This window comes from Sander vitreus, chromosome 7 (assembly GCF_031162955.1).
Source record: "Sander vitreus isolate 19-12246 chromosome 7, sanVit1, whole genome shotgun sequence".
In the NCBI taxonomy this organism is placed as follows: domain Eukaryota; kingdom Metazoa; phylum Chordata; class Actinopteri; order Perciformes; family Percidae; genus Sander; species Sander vitreus.
Window position 1 is genome coordinate 21,646,819 of NC_135861.1, and position 11,688 is coordinate 21,658,506.

The 11,688-nt window shown below is 39.0% G+C and overlaps 1 protein-coding gene across 1 annotated transcript; it reads right to left on the reverse strand.

The window, feature by feature from the left end:
- Positions 1–888: 888 nt before the first annotated feature.
- Positions 889–10,942, reverse strand: LOC144521069 (uncharacterized). Its single transcript, XM_078255334.1, has 17 exons — positions 10,600–10,942; positions 10,386–10,401; positions 10,180–10,281; positions 9,984–10,087; positions 9,814–9,873; positions 9,628–9,730; positions 8,907–9,055; positions 8,754–8,822; positions 8,591–8,657; positions 6,819–7,003; positions 6,678–6,725; positions 6,541–6,586; positions 4,461–4,612; positions 4,283–4,351; positions 3,142–3,193; positions 2,891–2,998; positions 889–2,703 (listed from the first exon to the last, which is right to left on the reverse strand). Exons 1-17 carry the CDS (start codon positions 10,696–10,698, stop codon positions 1,712–1,714), a joined length of 2,421 nt encoding a protein of 806 aa, XP_078111460.1. The 5' UTR covers positions 10,699–10,942; the 3' UTR covers positions 889–1,711.
- Between the last annotated feature and the right edge of the window lie 746 nt (positions 10,943–11,688).

The window sequence follows — 11,688 nt, forward strand, 5'->3', positions numbered from 1 at the left end:
TCTTTTGGAAATTGATCTTAATGCCTTAATTAAGAAAATGAGGAAAAATCCAATCTTTTAAGGACGGCAGATTTTTATTTTTAAAGGCCAGTTATTTCATGGATCCAGGATACTATGCATCCTAAAAAAGTTCCCTTGGCCTTTGGAATGAAAATAGCCCCACATCCTCACATACCCTTCACCATACCTAGAGATTGGCACGGTTTTATTTCAGTTAGTCTAATAACTAACTGAGATAAGATCCATATCAATGCAAATCAAACCAGCTATTAGGCTAACTGAAATAAAACCATGCCAATCTCTAGGTATGGTGAAGGGTATGTGATGATGTGGGGCTATTTTAATTCCAAAGGCCAAGGGAACTTTATCAGGATGCATAGTATCCTGATAAAGAAATAACTGGCCTTTAAAAATAAAAATCTGCCTTCCTCTATGGGAATTTAACATAAGGTTATGTATAATTATGGCCCCTGTATTTTAAGGAAGAACATTTATTTATTAACAATACATTATTCATTCACAAAAAAATGGGTGTCCTTAAAAGGTCAGATTTTTCTTCATTTTTTAATTAAGGCATTAAGATCAATTTCCAAAAGATGATTTTTTTATTCCTCTTTTTAGTCAACTTTAGCATGGATATGAATACTTATGAGCAGCACTGTATATATATATATATATAAAAACATACTGCCCAGCCCTAGTTCAGGTTCCACATCAGTGAATATTTTGGCAGTATGGTTCCAGTGTTAATCTACTGTATGACTTACTTCCTTAGTACTGATAATCCTGTCAAGCAGGTGTGTCAGCATCAGAATACTGGAGTCTTGTCAATGTTGTGGTCGTTGATGTAACTCATTTGAAAAACAGGTTGAAGAAAACACATGAAACTTATTATACATGAATCTTTTTTTATTAAAATTGTTTTTATTATCTTCCATGTAAAATGTTCTAATGCCAAGTGTCAAACAAATATTCATTCAAAGAGCAATCAAATGTTTGCTGAATTAAGCATCCATCTTCTTCGTCCGCTTATCCGGTATCGGGTCGCGGGGGTAGCAGCTCCAGCATTAAGAATTAAGAAGTGCATAAAAAAAAACTGATGGACGTATACTTTGTTTTTAGGAAGTAGTATATGTGCACATATTAAATAATAGGTCTCTTATACTAAAGGCAATATTAGTAGTACATGACCACATTCATTAACTGCTAAATGGTCAAGCACATTCAATTTCAATGAATGCACTTAATCTTTCCACCTGTTGCACTCTAACACTGGAAATCCTGGGACAGCTTTGGCTCAACGTCCCGGTTTAGAAAATCCCAAGCAAATTGGCACCTGTGCTGTTACAACACTTTCAAACACTGAAAAATGCATTATTAATACTGTAAAGTGAGGTCTAATTTGCAAACAGATTTTCATAGTGGTTAACATATTTACATACAGTAGATAGGGCAGCCGTTTGCTATGGCTTCAGTCACGAAAGCAACATAAAGAGCCTCTGTTAAAAGCTTAATGCAGAAGACAGGACGGAATATTTACCTCCTCAAAATATGCAAAATGAGTGGTGCCATTTTTTTACATGATGTTGTCAAGTAATGAAAAGTTCTTACAGAGTGATTGGCTCAGAGGTGCTCACACTGAAAGACCAACTCATGTGTCTTATGTATACAGTATGTATCATGTTTCCAGCAGAACAAAGGTCTGTCCCCATTAGACACTTGAAACCTGAGATGAAAGTTTCTCTTCTCGCCATGGCAACACATGGAGAGGCTCGTGCTCTTGTACAGTTCCTGGCCTTTCCATGTTGGCTGCCAGTGGCAACTTGAGCCTGCTTTGAGTCTTATCGGACATAATTTTTAGTGAAGATGTGACGCTCAGCTCTTGCATTTTCTTTCCTTGCGTCTGAGGCAGCAGTGTTTGTAGTCTTTGGGCGAGCTGCTGTGCCAGCCATAGTGACAACACTTTAGACAGGAGTCTGGGCCAGCAGTTCCACCTTAATTCACCAGTTTGTGTCTGTCTTCTCATCCCTCCCAGCTCCTGTATTAAACCCCTGAAATCCTGCGGTAAGCAGTACCGATGGACACCTCTAAAGGCCTTTGGGATGTCCCTGCTGTGGCAGAGGCCCTGGAAGTAGACAAGGGCCACTCCTTGACCTTTGCATTCCTGCAGGGCCCCCTCTAGGCAGGTCAGAGCAGCAGTAAACACTGGTACGGTCACTGTAGAGGACTCCCTCTGGGTGTACCAGTTTTTATCATCACATAATCTGGCACAACCTTTTTTTCCCACAGCTTTCTCTTTTTTGCATTTGTCCAGTCCAAAATCCTCGTTGCGCTCTACTATTATTTTATCATGTCTCACCTCTACTTTGCTGTAATCTTCCTCTTTTCTCTCATTCTTATCAATGTTTGCCCTCTCCTCCCTCCACTTCTCATAAGTCTTTGTGGCTTCAGGACTCCAAATAATCAGCACTTTTCCTTGTGCCTTACGCACAGCTTCCCACTGCCCGTACAGCCAGGGAAGTGGACCCAGATCTGCCACTCCAGTCCCAGTCTGCGTTTGTGAGCTTTGGGCCCACAAAGCCATGTGCACTTTGGCACTTAGCTCCCCCTGCAGGATTGAGGCTAATGCGCACACAGCAGAGACGTCGGCTGACTGTTCTGATGAGCACACCAGCAACACTGGCTCCTGTATACAGAGCCAACCTAGAGTTATGGGAAAAGACAGGGGACACATTTGTTGGCTACATTTAAATTCTTTCTTTCCTAAATTAAGCACAGTTACCTTCAGAAATTAATCAATTAAGGCAATACAATAGTGGAATTAAAATGAGTTTAAATGTAAAGATGGAGACATGCAAACACTCAAAGACACAGAGGCAACTGAACCAACCTGCAGCTCCAATCTTGGTGAGACGGTGGATAAAAAATCCCAGTAAAGCAACAATAACCACAAATACCAAAACTGCCACAGCATACATGCCACATCTGTTGTGCGTGTCTGTATAAACAGAAAATGTGAGTTTTTTACTTTGTAGGAGTTGTGTGTGTGTGCATGCATGCATGCATTCATTCATGAAGTGATGCACAAAAGTGCATATGATGGTACACTTGAGCTTGTGTGTGTATCTTGACTTCACTCACAGTCTGGGCACAGAATTCTTCTACCATGAAGAGCAGGATCTGACCGCCACACCTGCAGAAAAGTAATTTGAAAGAGTGAGAAGAGAGAAAAGGTAATGCACCGTGTCCAGAAACACCTTTCTCGGTAGGGCTGAACGATTTTTGAAAATAATCTAATTGCGATTTTTTTCAAAAATATTGCGATTGCGATTCAATATGCGATTATTTTTTAAGCTCTTTGTCTTCTGTATTATTCAACAAAGACAAGCAATAAATCATTGTATAGTACGAACAATACAAGATTAGATAGATTAAAGGAGGCCAGGCCTGTATGTGATGATGAAATTAGGTGATGCATGAATTTATATGAATGACATCTTTTATTTAACTACTTCAGTCACAGTAGTATACTGAGCACTGACCAAGCCTGGTGTAAACATTCATATGAAAGTCAGAAACAAATCACACAAACTAAAGTGCAGATTGCAGAAATATAAAAACAAATATGTGGCTTTACCACACTTAGTAGTATTTACATTTAATTATCATTTACTGTAATAATGTAAACATGTGGATTGCACTTTTTAAACACTGTCTTTGAACTTTACTAGACAGTTAAATAAGTAAAAATATAGTATGTACAGTATATACAACAGTGTATTTTTTTTTATAGCGCACACAGAGGAGCTGCCTCCAGCCCCTCCCGCCCCTCATGAAGTTGCGTGCTGCGTGCATGACAGCGTCAACGTTGCACTCAGAGACAGAGAGGCTATCGTTACGTTAGTAGTAGCATGCTGCTGCTGGTCTTGCCGTGGGATTAACTGTACTAATTAAAACCGTTGAAACAACACAGATATGCTGCTGTGAAAGCTCCCCGAACGTCATTTATCAGAGTCTGGTTGTTACCCCTCCCCGTGGCAGTCTCCTCCACTCCATATCTTTATAACGGAGCTAGCTAACTGGAGCTAAATGCTAATCAGAGCTAATCGTTGCTAACCGAGCCTTCAGTTCTGCGTGCCTGTATCCATTAACTGCATGTATGGACTCAAGTCACGCGACCAAATCGCAGCCTTTGCAATTAGGAAATTGTGTCTTAACATATCGCGATATTATCGCAAATGCAATTAATCGTTCAGCCCTATTTCTCGGGCATGGACTTTACCTGCACACACGGCTTCTCAGCAAGAAAGTGAAGAGGCACATTTATCCTTGTTTCAGTAGTAGTCCCTTCCTGTAAAATGGATAAGAAGTGGCACATATTTACTCACATGAACATTTAATTACCATCTTTTTCTCTCTCTTCAGCTCTCTCTCTCTCACGAACCAGTACGTATGCTTACCATTGTCACAGAGTGGACCTGCCCCATGGGTGTACATCCCCTCTTATTAAGGACACAGAGTTGAGCTGAGAACTTTGCAGAAACAAAAGAGGTGAGATACAAAAACACACTCAGCCTGCCGGGTCTGATATACACCTCCCATGAAGACATGTCTGTGAAGAACAAGGAGAGAGGGAGTCAAGAGAGGGAAACTCGTAATTCGTAATGTTAAATCATTTTTCTTCTTTATCTGATTGCTATGGAAATCCAGCAGAATTTGGGAGAATAATTAAGTCTATATCTCATAGCCCTTCCTCATCCTTTCCCAATCAGATTACTCAGGATTCTGTCAGTGTTTCTAATGAGGAGTTATGTGATATCTTTAATAAACACTTTGTTGCTGCCGGTCACATATTCCGATAAGTGACAACTCATCTAGTATGTCAGGTTATACATAGTTTCTCCTTCAGACCCTTCTCAAGACTTAAAGTGCTCAATGCTTTCTGTGACATTGACCCGAAGAAGTCCACTGGGGCTGACAAATTGGATCCTAGTCTTTTATTATTAGCTGCACTTATTGTTGTTGATGTTTTGATGCATATTTTTTATTTAACTTTATCATCAGAGAGAATTCTGGATGTATGGAAGACCGCTTAAGTAACTCCTCTGCATAAGTGTGGTCCTACAAATGACATGAATAACTATCGGCCAATTTCAAAACTACCCTGCTTAGCAAAAGTTTTAGAACATCTGATAAGTAATCAAATAAGATCTTTTTTATCTGACTGTGATATTCTAAACGTCTTTCAGTCTGGTTTTAAACCTGGGCATTGCACTGTATCAGCAGCCTCTAAGGTTGTGAGTGATATTGTTTATGCCCAAGATAATAAGCAAGATTGTGTTGTGCTGTGCACTTTTTATTGAACTCTTTAAGTCCTTTGATACAGTGGATCATGCTATCCTTTTAGAGCGTCTCAACAATATCGGGTTTGATATTGTGTCCTGTAGGTGGGTTGAGAATTATTTATCTGATAGATCTCAAGCTGTTATGGCTGATGGTTATCAATCAGATTTTCTGAAGATCTGTAAAGGGGTTCCTCAGGGGTCTGTTTTGGGGCCTCTTTTATTTACTATATTTATTAATGATTTTAATTCTGGTGTTAGGAACAGCTCAGTTCATCTCTATGCGGATGATACAGTCATCTATTCAGTTGCCCCTCCATTGATCTAGGTCTATCAGATTTTTGTGTAATCCAAAGAGCTCTTTTTAATCTTAAATTTACTTTAAACCCAGACAAAACAAATTATATGATTTTGAAATGAAAACCAATATTGGCATTCTTTTATAGAAATAAATCTTGCCTCACCCAAAGTTTTAGGAAACAATTGTTCAAGCTATGTTTCTATCAGTTTTAAATTACTGGGATATCATTTATATGCATGCGGCTTCCTCTGAATTGAATCCACTTAATGCAGTTTATCACTCTGCCCTTAGATTTATATCTGATGATGGATTCAGTCCCCACCTCTGTCTCCTTTATCACAATGTAGACTTGACGTCTTTGGCTCTAAGAAGGGAGCAACAATGCATTTTCTTTATTTAAAAAGGCTTGCTTAAAAATTGCCTGTATATTTAACAAGCTGGCTGAATTTTAAATCATATCACTATGACACTGCTTGGTCCTAAATATTCCATTTGTTATGACAGAATTGGGCAAAACTGCATTAGAGTATTATGCTCCATATAAATGGAATAACCTGCAGATTCTAATGAAATTGAACAGCCTGTTTCCATTTAATCACTTTAAATGTCTCCTTTATGAGTTCATATATTCTGAATGTACATGTGCATATTTAGTTGTTTAACATTCTGTAATTGTTTTATGTGTGTACTGTGTATTGCAACAGTATATTATATATGAATTACTATGTTTAGTAATGTTTATAATATTTTATATGGCATGTAATCAGGGCATCATTGAAAATGAGAGCTTGCTCTCAATTGGCCCTGCCTGAATACATAAAGGTGATATATTAACAGGCTGAGAGTCTTCACAGCTTTTAAAAAAAAGCAAAACTTGTTTTTTTCTTTTTGACTCACCAGCCTGGAAGGGGCAAGATATATGATGGCTGCCTTGTAGAGAAAACTGCAAAAATTAAACACAAATATGTGAATCTGCAACTTAAACACAGGCAACTTGACATGTTTCAATCCAAGCACATTTGGCTAATCCTCACCTGCACACACATCTGAGGGTGTTTGTCCACTGCAGATGTGTTATAAATCTGTTGAGGAGACACAGTGGGTGTTTGAGAAAACGTTATTAATTCATATCAGTAATCTATCACCAATACTAACAGCAGGCAAGCCAAAAATACCAGGTCTGGCCCATCTTCCTTCTCTTTTTCCAGTGTGGAGTTGAGTTCAGGTGTGCAGAGGTGTTTGTGTTGCCTCCAGCAGAGGGAGGCAGAGATCCTAAGGTCACTGGCAGGACACTCCGAGCTCCACTTTAAACTTGACTCATACAGTGTGACTTCAGAGGAGAGCCAAACATCTCTGACATCTGTTGAGGCAATGCGGACACAGATGTTTACAATGTGTCTGACTGTGGTTACTCCAAGGAGGCAGTTGTGGTAAACCAACCAAATATTAATTTACCAGCAGCAAAACTAGAATACTGTATCAGAGTAAAGTATCAAACTGATACATGAAAGTAAGACCATGTGCTTTAAAAGGTTCAGTTACCCAGATTTACAAAATGAAACATTTTTTTCTCACCTCTTCTGGTGTCGAGGCATGCAGATAGTTTTGATTTTAGGTGCTGAAGTTTTGGGATATTTGTCTCTGAAACTGCACCCGCCATCCCAGTACAAGCCAGGTGAATTAAATGAAAGGGATAATTTAACAATTTGGGAATGCTTTTTCACTTTATTGCCAAGACTTATATAAAAAGATTGATGCCAGTCCCATATCTGCTCAGTAAATATGAAGCTATAGCCTGACCTTTGGCATAAAACCTGGAAACAAGGTTAACAGTTAGCCTTGCTCTGTGTGTCTGTAGTTTTATGGGGGGTTATGTGCCGGAACCATTTCTTGGCCGGCAACAGTGACATAGCCTTTTGACAGAGCCATGCTTGCTGTTTTCCCCAAACTTTGTGCTAAAAGTGCTGTTTGGCTAACTTAATTGACTGCTAGCCGTAGCCTTCTATTGGATACAAGATCTTCTCTAAGTCTTCTTCTATCTCTCATCAAATGTAAAAAAAAATACATTTGAAAACCTCAATACCAAATTGTCTTTACAGAAACAATGTCCTCTATTTCTGTGGAAGTAGTTTCACTGAAAGGAAAGGGAAACTGTACACAATGAGGTCATTGATTCTGAAAATAAAATTTAAATTATATTTTTTTTAATGTCATTTTTCAGTGCAGTAAGCCCCCCAAAGTTCCCTTCACCTTCTTAAAACCTTGACATACATGGAACCAAAACTATCTGCATTTCTAATACCACTAGGTTAATATGTCTTTTTGTAATTTTGGTGACCTGACCCTTTAAAAGTACAGCAATGTTAGCTATTTTAAAACAAATGTTTTTTCTCAGAATATCATTCTCTAATAAAACTGATGTGCTCTACACAAAATGTTATGACCAGCAGTGCAATGCACCCCATGAAAGATTTTTTGGCTCATTTTTGGAAAAACGGCTAAATGGGGCACATTTAAAATGCTCTCGATTCAAGGTTTAGGTTAATGTGATAAAGATCATGTTCTGCACATTTCCCTTGGGTTTACCATAATTCCTGGAATGTGGAACGCCCTTGTCACAACATTCGGAGATTTGAGCAGTAACATAATTTGACCCGTCTGCAGAAATTGATTAGATTAGCCATATTTGTACAGTGTGACATTGTGTTAGAAATGGACACAGAAAGAAATTACATAATAAACAATATTTTTATGAACTGTAACTAGATCTAAAACTGGCTTGTGAAATACTGGAAGACACCACCCAACAGACAAAGGGGAATGCCTGTTTTGTATTTCTGAATCATGAGACGGGAGTATCAGTCATCAATTACAAAACAAGGGTAAAATAAAAAAGAAAATGTTTATTTTCAATCTGACTCTGACATGAATCATCCATCACACTCACCTGCGAGGCTCTCACTTTGAAATGGGCACTTTGTATGTCGCAGGGAATCCGTATGGGTGTAATATACCTGTCAATACAAAACATGTACAGGAATTAACTATTCTCTCATTCAACAAAATAATAATTTTGCATGTGTACAAAAAATATATGGAGCTGGAAGTACCTGGACACACACACAGGGCAGCAGGTAAGTGATGTTAAGAAGAGCTGATCGAACCTGAGATGGATCAATCTGAAAAGAACATACATGCTTACTTTCTTTAGTGTGTAAAAACAAAAGTGCACATATGCAGATAAATGTGCCTCTGATGCTTACAGTAATTTGGGGGGAATGTGCACCGCCGATGCAGTCCACTTCACTTTTTTGGTAACACCATTTGGCGTAAACTTTGTCTCCAGGCTCCACGGTGACAGAGATGGATTTAGACGACAGGTTCACAGACAGATTAAAGTCTGGCTTGGGATCTAAGTCACACACAAAAAAATAGCTAAAGTACCGATATATAATCATCACCACATACAGCTCAAAACATACAGATGGGTGACGCATTGAAGGAAAACGTGGATAAGTTAGTGAAGTTGAGAAACATAATAAATGCAGATGGTTTGGGTTTGCTTTTACTCTTAGACTGAAGTCATGCAAATCAAAACAAACCCTAATTCTGATACAATGGATGATTTTTGACTGATGTGTCAGACACTGCTCTCCACCACCGTCATCATAACACCAAATTAGGAACTGTGTTTGCAACAATTCTGTTTGATGTCTCCCGTAAAGAGATTCTTGTACAACTTATACAATTTAGCATTAGAGCTGTTCTGGAGGCCCGTGTTTTTTTTTCTTTAATTTGTCACCCATCTGAGACAAGATATACAGTATCACACCTGACTCTTACATTTCCTTTGTGTTATACAGGCTGCTCTTTTGGAGAGAATCAAGGAAAATGTATGAAAGAAGCAAAGGATCAATTTTAGCAGAAAGGAAAAATTAAACAAAAAGAGGTAAAACATGAGGCCAGAAATCCTAAATACACAACCTGGTACTGTGTAACTGACACTGCAGCTTGTTGAAGTTGTGTTGTAGGACGCAGAAACAACACTGTTTGCTACAGCTTCATCACAATCATGTTCCAGCTCCCACTGAAAAAAAGACAAAAAAAGACATCATCAGAATTGTCTTCACAACAGCATGTTTGAGCCTAAAACAGGAGAATGCATCTTACCAGAGCAAAACTGGCATTGCACTTGACTCGGTTTTCACCTGGGTTTTTTTCATAGTCACACTAAGAAAGAGAGTATAGAGAAAGAGAGATGATACCATTGTGTTCCATCCTCTTAAAGTAATAAATGAATGAACTGTAGGCTCATAATGACATTTTACGTCAAGTCTAACCTTTATTTGTTTTTTCCTTTTTTTCATGATAGGCCTAATTATCTCAGATGTTGAGAGTTGTTGAGAGTGTTTTTGAATTGCAATCTTCGGGGCCTCACAGAAGTCTGGAAGAAAGCAGTGTGACATACTTTTTTTAGACATGCGACAATGACAGCTTTAGAAGATAACAAAATTGACTTTGCAGCTTGACTCGTACCACCAGACTTCATCCAGACATGGACAGTGACACGTTCAGAGTAAATCCCCTTAGAGTCCTGGACTGAGGTCAGTTTCACAGGGCAGTCTCCCTCAACATAATCTGTACAGTAGAAGAGCATTATTACAGCAAGTGGCATAGTGGCTTCCACATGGAGTCACTGATATGATGCTATGATGCCTTCAATGTGAAATTACAAAACGTACCATTTTGATTTCCCATCTAAAATAAGGACAAGAGAGAGACAACATAAGTTTAGCACAAAACTGTATGGATTTGCCCATTTAATCCACCATGCATTAAATCACTATATTTTTTATTAAGAAGAAGTTCAGTTAGGCTAGTGTTTTGAATGTAATAAATCTAATCTTACTGAAATATTAACAGAGACCCTCAATTCATTATTGTGTTAAAACTCACCCGACATGTTGTGGTACATTCCAGCAGCAGTGGAGACACCACGACGGTAATAAATAGCAACGCGGTGCCGAAAACATTAAAAATGGCAAATGTTCGCATAATTATAAGCCACAATGTTGTGCCCTCGCGAAGCCGTAGTTTTTCCAATGGTCCATGTAGCTGGTTTCTGCTGGTAAGAGCGAACACTTTTGCCTATCGTCTGTGTTCAGCTGCTAAACATCTGAGCGCGCGCCCTCAAAAGAGACGGGCTGTGTCGTAGTGTTGTATGATCTAGCCTACCTCAAGTAGACTGCTTTTTTCTAAGCGCTCAGGTCCTGCCAAATGACTAAACTATGAGGGCGTTTGTTAAAAAAAAACATTTTTGCATCGCGGACAACTCAGCTCCGCCTATCATCAGAGTCCCAGACAGCAGGAGGAGGGTGTAGCTTTGAACCTAAGCCTAGTTTTACTGAGGCCCCAACAGAAAATACTCCCATGGAACTCGCAGCTCGTTAACCTAATAGGTCATACATAGGATTTTGTTTTGTAGGATAACACCAATTACCCAGCACTGATTGTACTAGCTCTCTCTCACCACTGTTGTACTAGTTCTCTCTCTCTCTCTCTCTCTCTCTCTCTCTCTCTCTCTCTCTCTCTCTCACACACACACACACACACACACACACACACACACACACACACTATTACAATTTCACCCAGACACCTCCTACCTACAGTCATAAATACAGTGCATATAAAAAGACTTTGATTGTACAGTAAGTACACCTGTATCTGTAAAGTGAGTTAGTATTGTGACTAAACCTACACCATGAAGACAAAGGAACACTCCAAGCAACTCTAAGAAAAGGTGATTGATAAACACACACCAGTGGATAGATACAAGGACATTTCCAAGTCAGTGAACATCCCTTGTAGTCCAGTTAAATCAATTTTAAGAAATGGAAAGAGTATGGAACAGCTGTAAATCTTCAGGCAACTGGTTGCCACAACACCATAAGGTGTGTTCTGTCGAAACCATCGACAGATACTTATCAGTGGTTTCCACTCATGTTGAGCGCAGCTCAGTGCAGGAAACAAGACGTCTTCACT